General features: G+C 34.7%; 1 protein-coding gene and 1 non-coding gene across 3 annotated transcripts in view; both read right to left on the bottom strand.

Moving 5' to 3' along the window:
- Positions 1-19,339, bottom strand: part of LOC138694539 (uncharacterized) — a 49,920-nt gene that overhangs the window by 24,737 nt on the left and 5,844 nt on the right. Inside the window, exons 1-5 of one of the 2 annotated variants that reach the window (XM_069818366.1) lie at positions 17,906-18,278; positions 4,059-4,168; positions 3,722-3,962; positions 2,864-2,953; positions 2,685-2,783 (exon numbers count right to left, since the gene is read on the bottom strand). In XM_069818366.1, coding sequence (XP_069674467.1) covers positions 2,685-2,783; positions 2,864-2,953; positions 3,722-3,962; positions 4,059-4,168; positions 17,906-18,076 — 711 coding nt within the window. In that variant the 5' untranslated portion in view covers positions 18,077-18,278. Of the gene's footprint in view, positions 1-2,684; positions 2,784-2,863; positions 2,954-3,721; positions 3,963-4,058; positions 4,169-17,905; positions 18,279-19,339 lie in introns of those variants that run through there. The other variant, XM_069818365.1, reaches the window with a different exon arrangement.
- On the bottom strand, positions 11,122-11,193 carry TRNAN-GUU (transfer RNA asparagine (anticodon GUU)). Its single transcript has one exon. It is a non-coding gene; the product is annotated as a tRNA-Asn (tRNA).

Genomic DNA, 19,339 nt, shown 5'->3' on the forward strand with positions numbered 1-19,339 from the left:
TTTCAGTAGTTTTATTCCTTGCTCATAGTCGTAAGCTGTAAGTAACAAATATAAAAGCTTCTATATCTAATACACCTTCCAGTGGCTGTTTTTCAGGTCCAGGTAGGTCTTCATTTGGCACTTGTTCTTCTTCCTCCTTCTCTAAGGTACAGATGCCTCAAACTAGGAAGCTGCCTGGAGAGGGGAAGTAGTAGAGCTAACGGAGGGGGCCCACCTAGGCTCCAATACCCAGTTATAGTCATATTATCTGAAAAGTTGACCTCTTGACAATGTATTCAAGATGTACCCTCCCTATGCAGCCTTCTCAACTGTTATTAGAACTGAGCTGTACCATTCTAGTCCACAGTGCACAGCAGTAGGCGGAGAGTGGTAGGGGAGAAATGCTCTATGCGCCTGCGCGAACGAGACAGCTTGCTAGTTTGAGGCATCTGTACTGTCAGCTTCTTCTTGCTCTTCAGTTTTTTTTCTTGAAGCTTTACAATAAGAAAGTTTTCCTGCCTTGGCAACTCTAACATCAGACTCTAGCCTCTTAGGGTCATAATTTCTTTTAGCTTCAACTCCATTGGCATCATCCAATGTCACCCCACAATGATACAACTGCACACGTTACTGCTCTGACAACACACAAGTGACTAAATTTAATACCAATAACAACTACATTATGTAGCTAGTCAGCGGTGTATGCAATGGAGGGGGAAAGAAACTAGCCACCCTACCCTATTATCTTCTGGTCTGTTGCCTCGTAAGTGGTGTCTTCTTGGTAGATCTATCACTTGTGAGGTTCAGACCTGTCTTTGGACAGCTGACTAAACAACAACAACATAATATTGAAAATGAGAAGAAGAAAAGTGTTGTTTATTTCATCATAATTACACTTCATTAATGTACACGACAATGAAGCAAATAAATTGCGCGCGTAAAATCGTTATAAGTAACAATTAAAATTCATGACATAAAGATACTTTAATCTGATCAAAAAAACTCTTCTTACATAATACAAAAATGTGCGGAAGGACGCTTTCAAGATGCAATTAATATATCTGCCTAAATAAAAATATATTAAAATGTCCGAAATCACCTCAAATGACGGTATATATAAATTGTATGAATGTCAAGTAACATTTAATTAAAAACAAATTGTCCACAATTATTGCGCACAATAGATGGTTTAACTACAAAAACAATTAATTTAAGGAGGTGATCAAGTAATGGAGGAAAAAAGTTGAAGTTGCAACTTAAGCCCGGTTCCCATGATACTTGTTTCTTTGCTGGCCAGCAAGCTTGGTTCTGTGATTGCTACGTTCCTGGTTCCAGTGTTGCTGCTTCATCTATTGCCAACACTCACGATGAAAAAGAAACTAAACTATGAGTGGAAAACAACTAACTAAAGTCCTACATTAACAATAGTAAATAATGTAATAAAGTAATTAAACTAGAAGTGTGCAACAGCTAAAGTCCGATATATTTGCTGTTTCTTAGAAACTAAGGAATACAGAAAAAAGATTTACTTAGAACACAACAAACATGGCAACAAGATTCCAGCAGTGACTAATACATACGCAAATCTGGCTTTCAGGTATAGTTCCCTGTGAAGCAGACTTGAATAATTTCAAGGGAAAAATTGATGTGGGGCCAGGTGTCAATCCATGTATGTGTGTGTGTGTGTATATATATATATATATATATATATATATATATATATATATATATATATATATAATTTTACTGGGTTATTTAACGATGCTGTATCAACTACGAGGTTATTTAGCGTCGAGATTTTGTGATGATGAGATGATGTTTTGGCGAGATGAGGCTGATTCGTCATAGATTATCTGACATTTGCCTTCTTGTTGGGGAAAACCTCGGGAAAAAATCCAACCAGGTAAACAACCCAAACGGTAATCGAACCCGCGCCCGAGCGCAACTCCAGATCGGTAGGCAAGCACCTTAGCCGACAGAGCTTCGCCGATGACACACACGCACACGCACGCACGCACGCACGCGCGCGCGCGCGCACACACACACACACACACGTCACTATATAACGGAAAAGCACAATTCAAGTCACACAGAATTCGTGAGCACTCAAAGTTGGGTTTCTGATACCTTGTCAGCCCACTTGAGTTGTGTGGATATAAAGGGAAAAATTGGGATGGTGTTGGGTGTAGTTCCTGGGTAGCTCAGTCAGTAGAGCATTTGCCACTAAGCAAAGGGTCCTGGGATCAATACCCGGCTCCAGAACAATTTTTCCCTTGAAATTATTTAATATATTATATCATCTTTGGATCCAGCATGCAAGCCAACACGAAAAATAGCAAGCAACCTATCTTGAAACCCAGCATGATAGCTAACAAAGCAACCACTGGGGAGGGGGGGGAGCAAGATTTCCAGCAAGCAAGCACACAGAACTTCCATCAGTGCTCCCAGCATGCAAATCATCACAGAAACACACACCGTGAGAACCGGGCTTTAGTATCTCACATTACATTACACCAACTATAAAAAATAGAAATATCCTAAAACAGGCTCACTTTTCATGGAATGGCTGATGTATTCCATACACTAAACATTAGGGGCCAATAATCTGCCAACACATGATCAAATTAAGTTAAACTGATGTTCATTTACATCACATGAATATCAACATCAGACTCAATAGTAGTGACTCACTGTGAAATAGTTACCTGAAAAAGCTGCCTTCTTCTACTGCATTTTTGTTTTCTGTCTGTGGGAGGTATATTCTCTTCAATAGGATCCTCTGAAGCCAAAGAAGTGCCTTGAACCTGTAACCATAACGATACTTTATAATCCTATTGCCAATCAAATAATTAAAAGATTTTAAATAGATGTTTTATACTATTACCTCAGAACATGAATTTAGTTGGCTTGAAGAGCATGGTTCTGCTTCTTCAATGGTTTCCCTCCCACAGTCGGCATAGACTGGAGTAGTATCCTACATTTAAAAATTATTAAGATAAAAGCAGTTATAATTTTAAAAGTACATAATTACACTAGACTCTTGACAATCCAGACTTGAGTAATTCGACTTCTCAATTTTTCAACTCCTTCTAGTGCACTTCCTGTCACTTCTACTGGAATAGTTTGCTGAGGAATTTGTACCAGTACCATATGTTATACTGTGTACTACTTATACACTATATTATTTACTTCAAACAATTTAGAAATTTAATAGAAACCTTTTAACTTCTAAGCAAATAAAATTATGAGTGTATATAGTATGGACTTGTATTAATTTATTGTTACTGCAGCTGATATTAATTGGTAAGTGCAATGGCACAGAAGAGGTGGGATTACTCATCCTTGTGACATGAGCTGCGAGGCACGCTCTGCCAGCCATGTATGGAATGTTCTAGTTTTGATTTAGAAATGCAAGTAAAGTGGCTGTCCACCTTTTACCATTACATTTAATGAATTTCACAATATTTTTATTCACTTTCAGTAATCTGGCACTCTAGCCCTTCTACACAAGGAATAGCCGGATTATCAATAATCTACTGTAATGTTTTTCAGGTAGATATGTGTACATATATAGAACTATGATTCTCTATTCCACAATTCAGTTTTGAATCTTCTCTCTTATGAAATGAAAAATTAAAGTTAAACTTTTATAGAAATTTATCATTTAAGTTTGATTAACTCTTATCATTTGTTTATGCAAAAGAATGTTCACATAAAAGACAGTACCTATAGCTCTACTTACAGTAATAGGCTGGAGACAATCTGTATTAAATTCATTTTCATCCACCTCAAATTTCAGTGGGATCATCTCCATTATTTCTACTACCGGCATATCCTTATTGGAACTTGGAGGTTTTGGTTCACCACCAGGATCTTGTATTGCTTGATTCATTGAAGTAGATTTTTTTGCCTCCATTTTTATGCAACGCCATTGTTGCTTGAGCTCCATAAGGTTCCTGTGCCTCACATTCAGCTGTGTGAATCTTTTCAAAATAAACAATAATTAGTTAAAAAAGTCCTTGCAATAAAACTAAATAAAAAAAATAATAATTTACACTTCAAAATAATTTCATGCTTACCTATTGTGAATCTTTTGCCAAGCTATAGACTTGGCCTTGTTGGTGTTTGTATCAGTCACTTTGCATTCTATAATATCCAGATCATCTTTGACGATTTCTTTCAGTAGAGCCTGGAACAAATTATTCGTTTTTAGAATAAGCAGACCCTATTGTTAAATATTTGTAGTCAATGTGTATTTCTCATATCAAATGCATGTACTATATTACATTAAATAAATCAATTTCAAGATTCAACTAAAACATATAATGGTTAATTAAAATAATTATTGATCTATGGTAAGTCTCCAGAAAAGGTACACTTAGCGGCAAAAAGAATGGGCCGGCCAACAATTTCTAAGTTCCAGAGACATACATTGCACATGCTCATCTCGTCAAAGCCGTAGTTCACTAGGTAACACATAATTAAACCATTTAAATTTGCTGCATTTTGTTTAAGAGGCTAAAATATGCAATAAAATCAAATGGCGGGTTGATTCTAGATACATCAAGCCCTTGAAGAGTGAAATAGTAATAAAATTGATAAATACAAAATCAACCGGAGCGAATATGAACAGGAAAACCATGTATTATGGCGAAGCAATATAAACAGTTACAGTAGCGTCAGTTGTTACGGCATTGATATATTGAACAAGTTAATAGTAGTAGCTCAAGGTTCGAATTTCCCCAAATATATTTTTTTTTAATTACAAAATTGCCATCATATGTGTCTCGCAAAGCTATAATTATGTGGCGATATCTCTTAGAATATGCCCAAACTCTAATAAATAATAAACCTCCCTCTCTCTTTCAAGCAATACTGCTATCTGTTAATATAACGTTCTGTCTCGTCATTACGCTTGAAGATGGCACAGAAACAATAACTCATTGCCCTGGTTCGCATAGGTTATTCTGCGTATGCTACTCTCCGACAGGACTTCGATTGGAGAAATGTCATTTTCTCCAACCAGATAATTATCTCCAGTAACATTCTGTGTATGCTACTCTGCGACAGGACTTTGATTGGAGAAATGTCATTTTCTCCGAGGTAATTGTCTCCAATAGCAATGATAGTACTGCCCTAGTTTATTGTATGAATGACCACCGATACGCTTCGCGTGAGGGCCGCATGTTGGGGGTGGATGTCACACGATGGGGCAGGACTTCTGGAACGCATCCACGGTCTGTTTACGGCTGAAGTCTACGAACACATTTTGGCAAATGTAATGATCCCTTCTGCCCGAAAACGATATCCAGAAGGAACACTTTTCTTCCAGCAGGATAATCATGTGATAGACTACACACCGCCAACCGGATTCAAAGATGGTTTACGAGGAGGCGTGATGTCGACCCAGTCGACTGGCCTCCAAATTCACCAGATATGAATCCGTTTCAAAATTTGTGGGCTGCAGTCAAAAGGATCCTACGTTCTAATTGGGCAGAAGAACCACCCGTTCGGACACCTGAGGAATTGTGGGACAGAGATCTAGATGCGTGGGAGAAGATGGCCAAGAATTTAGACCTGTTCCATAATTTTGTGGATTCCATGCCGCGCAGAATGAGGGCAGATGTTGACGCAGGTGGTTTGTGGACGAGATACTAGTCCCCACCACAGCCTTGTTTTGTTAATATATTAACAAATTGTTTGTTTGTGTTAATTTCATTATTTATTTGTGTTTGATATGCGTCCGTTTTTTTTAGGATGTGAAACAAGTATTTTTGTTTATACAGACCAGGTCTCACCTACTAACAGCCCACAGGTGATGGCCAATAATATTTTTAAAATGCAGGCATAACGAAGTTTGTTAACAAATGCCATTTCACATTTAAACTAATAAATTAAGTAAAAGTTAAAAAAAAAAAAATAATAATAATTTTACCATACCAGGAGGCGAACTCACAACCTCTGGCACGTATGTCAGACTTCTTACCACTGGGCCACACACTGCTCGTAAAGTTTATTATATTATAGACGGATGACTTTCATTGAAGAGACACCACAGCAATGCCTTGCACTGGGTTACGTTTACACGAGTGAACCGCGCGATAGAACTTAGCAAGAGTCGGCCCATTCTTTTTGCCGCTAAGTGTACACTGAAGGAGGCATAATTGTTTTTTGTTTCACTGGATCCTGTGAGATGTAGGTCTTTATGTTGTTTCTAATGCTCATGATTTAACAGTAAAGTTATTTTCTTTCTTTATTTCTTCCCAATATGTTATAATGATAAACGCGTAGTTTTAGTTAAAAGCCACAAATAAGACTACTTTCAACATAAAAATCGTTTGATACTTACCTTATATCCTAATGCACTGTTGTAGGACCCCCCCCTGCTGCCCACTTGTTACCAATTACAGCGAAACCTGTTCAAATCGGAACCTGAATAATCTGGAATCCCGTCTATTTTGGAACAATTTATTGATCCTGGCAAAATTCATATGTATTATGTGTAATTTTTTCTGAATGAAACGGAAACTGTCCAATAAGGAAACAGAAACTGCCTGCTACTGTTCAAAACGGAAATAATATTTTGAACACACTACTTTAATGTAAACTATATTTTGAAACAGTATGTTCTTTCAAGAAATGTACGAAATACGTAGGTCACTAATATAAAAACAAGTTTTCTTTGCAAAATTTTTGAGGGTGCGAGGACATGTTGGTCTGGTGGTCATAAATTTTATTACCCTATTGATTAGCCAGACAAGTCTCTTCAAAGATGTTCAATGCTTCACTCCTGTATATTGTCGTATACAGTGTATTAGTGATATTGTGATAAAAAAATGTTGCACTATCATTAACTGATGAAGTATAAGTTATTGAGGAAAATGAGAAACGAAGCGTATGGAAAATAATGTTGAAATTTATGAATGGAAAACTCAGGTGTAACTTAACACTTTAAAAAATAAAGGCTGTATCATGAGTGAGGGACTTAGGGTCAATAATGGCGACATAAAAGGAAACAGAAAACAACTGGTTACATAGAAATAAATGAACTGTTGTGGGAGTGCATTCTTCTTGCCCTCTCAAAGATCATGCCAATTTCTGGACCTATTCTGCAAAGCAAACACTTGAACTGGCAAAGAAATGAGATAATCCAGCATTCAAGGCTTCTAGGCTCCTATTCCAATTAAATAATGTGCAGTGATATACAGTACAGTATTATAATATAGTGTTAGATATCAAATTTAGTGTAATTAATAAATTTTATGGTGTTTTATGAGTTACGATACAATTTATACAGGAAATGTGATTTTCATCAAGATCATTCACCAATTAAATAAGCGACAGGAAGTTGATTTAATGTCAGTAGTGTTAAACGGAATATTTTGTAATTCCTACAAATTGTGGCATGCCATTTTGTTTTTCATTTATACAAATGATAAAATATTCCATTTTAACTTCACACCTGAATAACACGGAAACTTGTCCACAACGGAAAAAAAAAATTAGGACCATTTCACTTGTCTTGAACAGGTTTCACTGTACTCACAAGTTTAAATGAAACATGTGTTTAACATCATCTGTGTTAATAAAAAAAAAATCTATTCAATGATTAAACAAATCCAAAAATTAAATAAAATCATAGTTCTTCAGTGGATTCCTGCACATTATGGTATAAACGGAAATGAGCTGATGTTCTAGCAAAGAAAGGCACTAAAATTGAACAAAAACAAAATTATAATTTTTCATAATTATTCAATAAAACATGTTATTAAAAATAATCATAATGTCCAAATATTAAATACTACAGAAAATTCTCATTGGAAAAATTTACTAGAAAGACCTCATTTAATTCCCGACTTACCACGTAAATCTGCTGTGGCCATGAGCAGAAGTTACTGGTCACGACTGTCTGGGTAAATATTTACTTAGAATTCGCATCCTGTCTACCCCAAATTGTGTATTGTGTTGTCAAGAAGAAGAAATGGATATGAATCATTTAACACACTGTGAAGTACTTCAAAAAAATAAAAGTCTGATATCTAAATACTGGGAAGCAAGGGAGAAAATAACTCTACTGTTAAATCAAGAGCATCATAGAACTACTTACGTACATCTACCATATTATTATTATTATTATTATTACTGTTATTATCATCATTATGAAATAGTAAGGGAAATAACATATTTTATATGCATTTGGATCCATTTATTATAGACTACATACAACACACAGTGGAAGAAATGTATTTATCAACTTTTTAGGCACAATATTTAAGCCTAGCCATAATTAACTATGTCGTTATACAGAATACAAAATAATTTTCAATTATGAACTATAATGGATTATACATATTACATATAAACGACAATTATGTTACAAAACACAGAATAATTTACAATAACTTATATTAAATACATTTACATGTCAGTATTCATTTAGACTCAACAATAATATTGTTGTAACCATAATTATTAATAATACATTTTTACAAAACAACAAATAAACAATTAATTATGAAATATAATAATAGTATTTCATTTATATTTCACGCGCAATTCGCGGGTGCTCATGTAAAGAGGGTTAAGTCAAATTGTGAGATATGTAAACTTCTCTCCTTTGGTGCTGAACAAAACCCCTTTGTCACAAAATACGGAGCACTATAACTGCATCATGGACGGAAGAATGACTTAACTCCTTTAACACAAGAAAGAAGTAATTGTAAAGGATTCAAATCTGTACTTATTCCATTATAGTCAATTCATACTTAGACCCCTCTACACAAGCACCAGCTTCTGTACTAACATAAGCACGGACGACGCTATTATGAACGTAACATCAAGGATTATCAAAGAATTAGACTCGGGTAAAAAATGTTTAGGAGTTTTTATAGATATTCAAAAAGCCTTCGATACTGTAGACCATAATATACTCACTTCTAAACTTCATGCCTACGGTATTAAAGGAATCGCTTTAAATTTATTTAAGTCATACTTAAGCAACAGATCCCAATTAACGAAATTTAACGACCAACACAGTGAAATTCGTAATATAAATATAGGTGTGCCACAAGGACAGTTTTAGGCCCACTACTATTTTTAGTATACATCAATGACTTCCTAAATATTGATATAGGAAACACATCTGGAGATATACAGAATCCACGCAAGTAAAATACTTAGGTGTTGTCATTGATCAACATTTAAGATTGAATAAACATGTAACATATTTAAGTAATAGGTTACGGAAAACAATTCACAAATTTGTAACCCTTTGTGCATATATGCCTATCTATGTTCTCCGTGTTGTTTATCTAGCTTTGTTTCAATCAGTCATACAATACAGAATAATAGGATGGGGTGGAATGACAAAGACTATCTTAACTCCATTAATATTACTACAAAAACGTATCATCAAAATTTGTCTGCATAAACCACTTGATTATCCGACACAATTTATTTATTCTGAATTCCAAGTACTAAAAATTGAGCAAATATATAAACATACATTACTAACTTATTTTCACAAAATCGAATGAATTTTATAACTGAAAAACATATTCATAACACCAGAAGAAATGTCCCAACTCTTTTGGCAGAACCTAAATGCCACACTACAGCTGGATTAAGACACAGTAGATATTATGGACCAAGACTATACAATTCAGTATTGAAAAATAATCCAGACCTAAGCAATTTATACATTCTTAAGTTTAGAAATAAAGTGAAAATGTTTGTATGATATTTGATAAATTTTATTATTATTATTTTTTTTTTAAGTGTTACTAGCATTATATGGTACTAATTTTTATTGTATTTATCTGATGCATGTAACTTATAAGATAAAACATTGTAATAAATATAAATTAGATCATTTTTTTTAATTAATAACAGTGTATATCTTCAATAAATGATTCCTTAGCATCGCCACAGATACACTTGATTGTACTTGTCTCTATATCTTGTCACTAGAAAGTTCTTGAAATTTATATTTTCCCCGCCATTCATAAAATATTTTGATATGATACCTCTTGCACAAAAGGAGAGATCTGTAACTGAAACTTGATTAATATATTTCAGTATTATTTGTATTTATCCTGGTAATAATGAACAGTTTGACTCGTAGACATTTTGTTTTTGCAGCATTAACTTCCCATGATTGTACGAGAAGATTCGAAGAGAACGGCAGTTACGTAGACTTTCAGCTCCCCCCTACTACCATTAATGCACAACACAATGTCAATACAGCGGTTGCTGTCATCTGCGATACAACGAACTTTTCTGTTGATTTTCGAGTTCGTCATTTTTTCCGGTTATTATATGCTTATTTAAGTTGTGTTAACTCTCGCTAGTGGTTTTATATTTTATTTTATCCATCTTATGTATTTATTTTATTATTGTAAATATATTTGTTTTATCGCTGTTATTATTATTATTATTATTATTATTATTATTATTATTATTAATGAATTATTTTGTATTACAATCTTTGTATCATTTCTGTCACGATTATTCTATTATTATTATTATTATTATTATTATTATTATTGTTACTATTATTTATATCATCAGCATTATTATATGAGCCCTGTAAAATTTATGTAGACTACTGGACTGTACCCAAGCACGAGCATATGCTCATTTCGGGTATCTATGCATATGTATTCAATTGAAATGTAAATTGTAAATAAATTTGAAAATTTGAATTTGAATTTGAATTATTGACTGCTAACGACAAATTAATAATATCATTTTACAGTCCTACATGACAAAAAAAAAAAAAAAAAAAAAAAAAAAAAAATTACAATATTATGAAACGTCATGCAACATATTCATTTACAATGCACAAATCTATAAGTTCTTGATAAAATGTCATTCTGAAGAAACCCCTAAAACAATGAACATTCAAGTGGCAATTTTCTCATTTTTTTGGCAACTTTATTTTCTTCATCACTTTTCCTTTTCCCAACTTGTGTTTCTTGAAGTTTTCCTACTTTGCTTTTCATATTTAAGTACTTGATTCTGATGTAAGTTCTTTGTAAAATAAAAGCTCGTACAACTTCAGTTGGAATGTGAGAATATTTATGTACAGCATTTTTTATTAACTTATTTACAACATTTTTGACTAATTTCGAGGAAAAATTGTTCCAGAGCCGGGTATCGAACCCGGGACCTTTGGTTTAACGTACCAACGCTCTACCACTGAGCTACCCGGGAACTCTAACCGACACCGATCCAATTTTTCCCTCTATATCCACAGACCTCAAAGTGGGCTGACAACCGTCAAGCAACCAACTTCGAGTGCACACTAACTCTGTGTGACTTAAGTTGTGGTTTTCTGTTAACGAACAGTGACGTGTATTATGCAAATCAAGATTTCAGGTATAACTCCCTGTAAAGTTGATTTGAATAATTTCGAGGAAAAATTGTTCCGGTGCCGGGTATCGAACCCTGGACCTTTGGTTTAACGTACCAATGCTCTACCACTGAGCTACCCAGGAACTCTAACCGACACCGATCCAATTTTTCCCTCTATATCCACAGACCTCAAAGTGGGCTGACAACCGTCAAGCAACCAACTTCGAGTGCACACTAACTCTGTGTGACTTAAGTTGTGGTTTTCTGTTAACGAACAGTGACGTGTATTATGCAAATCAAGATTTCAGTATAACTCCCTGTAAAGTTGATTTGAATAATTTCGAGGAAAAATTGTTCCGGAGCCGGGTATCGAACCCGGGACCTTTGGTTTAACGTACCAACGCTCTACCACTGAGCTACCCGGGAACTCTAACCGACACCGATCCAATTTTTCCCTCTATATCCACAGACCTCAAAGTGGGCTGACAACCGTCAAGCAACCAACTTCGAGTGCACACTAACTCTGTGTGACTTAAGTTGTGGTTTTCTGTTAACGAACAGTGACGTGTATTATGCAAATCAAGATTTCAGGTATAACTCCCTGTAAAGTTGATTTGAATAATTTCGAGGAAAAATTGTTCCGGAGCCGGGTATCGAACCCGGGACCTTTGGTTTAACGTACCAACGCTCTACCACTGAGCTACCCGGGAACTCTAACCGACACCGATCCAATTTTTCCATCTATATCCACAGACCTCAAAGTGGGCTGACAACCGTCAAGCAACCAACTTCGAGTGCACACTAACTCTGTGTGATTTAAGTTGTGGTTTTCTGTTAACGAACAGTGACGTGTATTATGCAAATCAAGATTTCAGGTATAACTCCCTGTAAAGTTGATTTGAATAATTTCGAGGAAAAATTATTCAAATCAACTTTACAGGGAGTTATACCTGAAATCTTGATTTGCATAATACACGTCACTGTTCGTTAACAGAAAACCACAACTTAAATCACACAGAGTTAGTGTGCACTCGAAGTTGGTTGCTTGATGGTTGTCAGCCCACTTTGAGGTCTGTGGATATAGAGGGAAAAATTGGATCGGTGTCGGTTAGAGTTCCCGGGTAGCTCAGTGGTAGAGCGTTGGTACGTTAAACCAAAGGTCCCGGGTTCGATACCCGGCTCCGGAACAATTTTTCCTCGAAATTATTCAAATCAACTTTACAGGGAGTTATACCTGAAATCTTGATTTGCAACATTTTTGTCTTTTCTTAGAAAATCTTCCTTATGAAATGTGATGAATAATTTATTTAATAGCTTAGAATCCAAAGTCCTTACCTCTGATTGAGGTTCTAGCTGATATGTACATCTATTATTAGGCAATACGTACATCTCACTTGACGATATGTGTCAGAGGAAGGACCATCTAAAGTCTGACTAGTGTAATATGTAGCTAGTTGGCGATGTATGCAATAGAGGAGGGAAAGAAACTGGCCACTCTACCTCATTGTCTCCTGGTCTAGTTGCCTCATAAATGATGTATTCTTGGTATCACTTGTGAGGTTCAGACCTGTCTTGAGACAGTTGATTAAAACAACAACACCACCAAAAAATAATAGTGAAATTCAATCCAGAAAACAATATGAATGCTCCATTCTTTTTGATAGGTATGTGTAGAATCCCAGTTCTGGATGGGTACCTGAAAATTTGCGGACAATCCATCCTGCCAGATATTTTAATCCATCCCCTGCGAGACTATTCTGTTGGTTCCTCACGTAGGAGATCCCAATGACAATGTGACTTCTAGACTTTCTGCATCAGAGTCCTCTACTCCAATATTTCTTGGAAGAGTTGGTATGGAAATTTTTGCTCTTGACACAACTTTTGCTATAACATACTCTTCTTCTTCACTTATCTCCAGGTATTCGTGTTTTTTTTTATACGATCCTTGAATTTTTACCAAGGACAATAATCATTCGAATTCGATATATATGGCATCCAAAGAGAGGGTAATCGTCCTTCTCTATGAATCTCAGAAAAAAAAAGTTTCATATCTAGGAAGAGTGCCTTTACAGAATTGATAACGTCAAAATTCCTTTCTGGAAAATTAGCAATGATTTCTTACCAATGAGTCATTCCACATCAAACCGGACAAATTTAAAGGAAATTTGACCTTGATGTTTTTTTTATTTCTGTCAGACTTTTTTATTGGACTGAAAGAAGAAAAATAAAATATACATATATTTTCATTTTCATAAAATTTGATTTTTGTGAAAAGTATTTAAATTCAAAACTTACGTAATAGCACACGCACTGTTATATATAAACAGTAATATCTCCGTTACTAATTAACGCAAGTTATTCAAATTTGGCTCATATTAAAGCTCAGAAGATATACTTTTAGCATATATGACCTTGGATTACATAAAAATTTTTGTTCTATTTTTTTTCTCTAAAATATATTTTTAAAATGTATTTTTTTTTAAGTTCGGAAACTTTTTTCGAAATATAAAAAATATCACTGTGTTTCTTAGTTTTTCAACTATATGCATACAAAATTTCACAATGGGATATACGTAAATGAATTTGCAATAAATTAACTTACCCAGCCGGGCGCACGCTGTTGAGTAGGAGCGTCACTGCAGGACCGCATCGCTATGTATGGATACGTGTGTACACACAGAGTCAGTATGTTATACACCATAAAGCTGACTTACGAAATATGTAAACACTAAACACTTTTGAAGTACAATTATTAACATAAAATTCCACAAAACTAACTTAAAACACACACAAACAAGTCAACCAATTGGATAACTGAAACATACTTTTAAGCAACTCAGATAAATACACGTTTATTTTCGTGGGACAAAGAATAATGTTTGATTAGTGCTTCAGATTTTGAGATCGGTATGAAAGCATGTAATGTTCTCGTCCCACTTACAGCTTTTGCCATCTCATATCGAGACTGCAGTGTCACATTCATTTTTATGTTCATCACTGGTGAAAAATAGAAAATGAATTCCACTAATATTCTTTTCAGCCCATTCAAACAATTTTCTTGGTGTCATAATGGGGTCCTGATGTGGCTGAAGACTTGCTGTTGTTGCTAGTCTTTCAGTGGTGCCACCAATCCCATCACAAGGGCCCTTCCCATGTGAAGTTCCAAAAAATGCCATTCAGCACTTATGCCGAAATCTTCTTCGTGAAAACACAGATTTACAAAATTTTTTCTGTTTTTGTATTGGGCACTAGCCCCATCAGAAAAATAAATAACTCTCTTAACATTTCCTATTTCGTTCTTCAGAAACCGTATTAATTGTCTTTCGAAAAGGTGGACAGCATTTGTATCGTGTTTAAGACACTCTGAAATTGGTACAAAGTTCTTATGTTTTAATTCACTTCTGTCTTTAAAATAAATTACAAAGGGATGGAGTGTGACCTGATTTTTATTCCAATGAACACCCTGTACTGAGTCTTGAATCGCGCAGGCATAATTTTCGGAAAAGTCACAAATTACAAGGCATTCACCGTCCTGGAGAGCTTCTTTCTTATCCGCCAGAAATGCAGCTTGCTGCTGAGCAATAAATGCGTGAGGAGCTAGGGCTTCTAACTGGTCGAAAGTTTATCTAAAAATTCTTCTACTGAAGAATGCAAAATTTCTAAATTAGTTCGGTCAACAGTTACCCACTGTTTGTAGTTGACTACATCTATCATTTCTGTTTCAAATGCTTCCTGTAAATATTGAATTAAGTCTGCAGTTGATGGACAATTTTTACACTTTCTGAAATAACAATCAGGGGATGCAGGGTTACATACAATCTGTGAAATCAGATCTTTGTAATTTCGCAGTGGCCGTTCTAGATTGGCTGTCAATTTCGCAATGTTTCCACCATCAATTAACAACTTCACATTCTCATCAGTGGCGTATACTGGTTAAAGGGTTTGGGCTACCGCTGACCCTATTATTACACAAAATATATCTAACAATTACTTTAATTTTAATTACTATGGTAAAACTAATAATACAAAATTATTACATTATGTTACATTATAAACTTTTTCTTTTGTAATTTCCTTGGGCTACCGCCCGCAAAATACGCCCCTGATTCTCATGATAAGCACATACACACAGACTGAATGAGTACCACTGGCTTCAGGAAGCACACATTGTTTTGGTCTTAGTTCCGCAAATTTTGAAAAACTAATTTGTATATCTGGATATTTAACTTTAAAAACCCAAAATGTTTCTTTTAAATTTGATAGCAACAATCTTTTGTTTCTGTACTTTGTGGCCGTCTTCTTTTACAGAAACGAAGTTTTTCTTTCCTGCCATGATGCGGCTTACATCATCATTAGTATAATGGTCAAATACTTTTTTCACTATGGATGTGTCTAAAGTTTTTCCACTTCTAGATTCTGGAGTCGAGAGAATTCCCCTCTCTGCAGCTAAGTTTTTTGCAACATTGATCATGTGATTAGATGCATCAAAGTGTTCCCTAATTTTACTGTATGGCCAGTCCTCAAATATAGTTAAAATCTGAATTTTAAGTTTTCTGTCAATAGTGTTCCTGAAACGCTCTGCTAGCTTATTAATTATGTCACTGCTATTCTTCACATCTGGTGCTATTTCTACTTCCTTTTTCTCAACGCGAAAAATCTTTTCCTTAAGCGTCTGTTTTATTTTCTGATATTTCCGTTGGGGATACTTCTTCTGTGATAATTTCTTCTTCTTAATTGGTGTTTCCCCCATTGAGACCAAACTTTCATTCAACTTGTCAATGTCCATCACTGACACTTCTGATTTACTTGACGCACTACATTTATCAGTTTCCGAATTGCCTGTTGTTTCTTGTTCAATGTTCTGGACACTAGAACCGGCTAAGATATCAACAATGCTGGTTTGAACGGCACTTGATTCACCAACATCTGACATTAACGAAATTTTCTTACGACAATTTTCACAAATCCTAAGAGTGTATGACAACTTAATGTGTTGTATGTTCAATTTTTTAAGCATGTTGGAAGTCACGCACCTTAATTTCCCTTTCTTAAACCTACGACTGTGGTTGCTTATTTTGAAAGGATTAAAACACTGATAATGTCTAGGTTGTGTTACATTACTCATTGTGATTAGGCTACACACTAATAACTGCACCAACTAAAAACAATAACAGAAACTACGCTATACACATTCACTCACTATAGTACTGTGTTATTAATGCCCGAACGTTTGAAAATCTCGGAACAAACTGAAGAGAATTCATTCTGCCTTGGACCTGGTTTAAGTATTATATATCCCAGCTAAGCTTCTCCAGACGTAAACAAAGATTACTGGCAGTCGCCAGTGTTATGATAACAGACAAAAGCAGCAATTGAGGTTTCAGCCAGCAGTTTAACGGTGTGGCATTGCAAGGGATTAAGATTAGCGCAACAGACTCTGTGCGTGTATTTATTTATTATTTTTTTTTTACTCTGTAATTTATTGCTTTCCCACTATGAAATTTGGCACACTTACGGATAATTAAATGGAGAACACAGTGATAACTTAAAAATGGTATCAAGATTTATATAATGATTATGGCATAAAGTACTGTGAATACATAAAAATGGAAAGTGAATATACACAGGCTAAAAGATATATATTTAACCTTCCAGATGAGACTAACCTCGATTTCATATGATACACGTAATGGGAGAAACAAATATTTATATATGTCAATGTATGCAATTTTTTAACAATTTTGATGCTGTATAAATCTCAAAATAATCACAATTGAGGCCACAAAAAAATACGAGTCTCTTATTTTTACCCTTAGAAAGCATAAAAAAAATTTCAAACAATTCTAAAAATATGAGGTCAAAAATGTGTCTGGTCTGACGTGGAATGACTCCAATGCATTTCATTCCTTGTATTATTCCAAACATTTCATCTAAGTGGAAAGTCTGTTCATCGAAGCTCATTCCATATGGTTGTTTTGTGTGAATAGAGGATTCTTTTGGGCTGTATGAATTCATTATATCAAACCAATTATTTACTTTTTCTAAGAAATATCCTGTGTCTGTGGCTAATTGTTTGTCGACCCCTGGTTGATACCTTATCAACGCAGTTGCAGTTGTGTGTGACAGCAGTTTGGCTGTCAAGGCAACATTCTGTCAGTAGCTCAGTGGTTAGAGCGCTCGGTGTGTAGAACTAAGAACCTGGATTCGATTTCTGATGCTGGAGCGAATTTTACTCCATTAATAATCAATGGTACCTTTTACTGAAATATTGAAAAGCGAAAACTTTCGATATGTCTTTAGTGCTCCAAGTTATCCTCGGTTTCGGCAAAATAACAAGTATCTATGAACCATGCTCAAAATATTCTTTAGAGTATCTTCTATTTTTGTTCTGTAAGTGTTTTCCTGGAAAATTTTGGACTTAATTTTTTTTCCAGTTCTGACTCTAGGTTCTTTATTCTTAATTTGAAGTCATTAATACATTTATTACTAAGGTATAATTGTTTATTCAATTTCTCATTAGATGATTCATAATTTTTAATAATGACTGAAAATCATGATCAAATCGTCCTACCACACTTCTTTCGGCATTTCCTGATGTAGAATAGAATGTATGACTAGGATGAGCATCAACTGCAATTCCTTGCTGTATATGGTCTTCTGAATTTTCTCCTGGAAGCTTTCCAATGCATATTTTCCTAGCTCTCCTCTTCGTACACTTTACTCTCGACTCTTCAGCGCTCATTTTCTCGTGAGCTTTTGGGTCCAATGCAGAGAGCTTTAATGAAGGAACAGCTGAAAATATCAGGAATGTTGTGAATTACTATTTATCAGTTTAATCTTAAATGTAATAATTTATATTTTGCTACCAGATTGCGAAAAATATAATTTTGAAAAGAATAATCATGCTATAAATAGTTGTAAAATTATAAAAATGATGGAACTGAGGCCTATATAATAACATTGCCGTTTTCTAATTTATCAATATTTGAATCTAACTTTATATAGACATGCAAGTTACCAATTTTATAATAAAAGTAGGTCTATACACTTTAGACAATAATTAATAACATTTAGAAAAAATACCAAAGACAGAATAGCCTAATTCACACTTAAATAAGCATTCGTAACTCATTCATAAATATGATTATATTGCAATTAAAATGCACTGAATTCCATACCTGTGTGTTTCAGTTTTCTCTTCGGAGGTAAATTCAAAAGCTCTGCTTGTAAATCCCTTTCGGGTCATTCCACGAAAATGCGACATTTTCATGAAAAATAAAAATCTCACGAATCTCTGCTTGTTATATGTCATTTTTTTCCTTATGATCCGAATTTTTTGAATCTGATAACACTCATTGTGTAACAACACGTATGTGGGAGAAAAAGCACCAAGAAGTCTGTGGTTTAAGAGCGCGAAATTATCTACTAGAAATCACATATCTGAATGCACATTTAAGGCAAATAAATTATTACTTCTGTATGTTAAATGCAATTAATAATGAAGTGCGGACCTTTGTTAGACCCCTAATAATTACAATGCATAGAAACCGTAATACAATGATTATTTCGTGCTTGATTGCAATTATTACAAGGAAAGGTTGAGAGTTCGTGTGTCACGCTCAAATGGACATTAGTTTATATTTCTTCAAAACCATTCAATTTTTTCATGTTTCATAAATGTATAAATGAGAAACATCACATAACAATCAACTTCTTATTGGGACAACATTTTGATTTATGTATGTATTCTACAAGAAAAACACGTGACACACGCAACACAATGACTGTGACACACGAACAAACATGTTATGTTCGTGTGTCACTGAAGTTTATCCTAAAATCCAGTTACAAGTTTTGTTGTTATTGGAAGTCTTTACGTCTAAATATAATTAGTAGTGGAATTTCAAATACTTATTGTTGATTTAGATAATTGTGTGTGCGTGCACACGCACCTGTGCGTTTTTTTTTTTTCAGTGTACATAAACTGTAAGTTAAACACTCTTGA

This window comes from Periplaneta americana, chromosome 2 (genome assembly GCF_040183065.1).
Source record: "Periplaneta americana isolate PAMFEO1 chromosome 2, P.americana_PAMFEO1_priV1, whole genome shotgun sequence".
NCBI lineage: Eukaryota > Metazoa > Arthropoda > Insecta > Blattodea > Blattidae > Periplaneta > Periplaneta americana.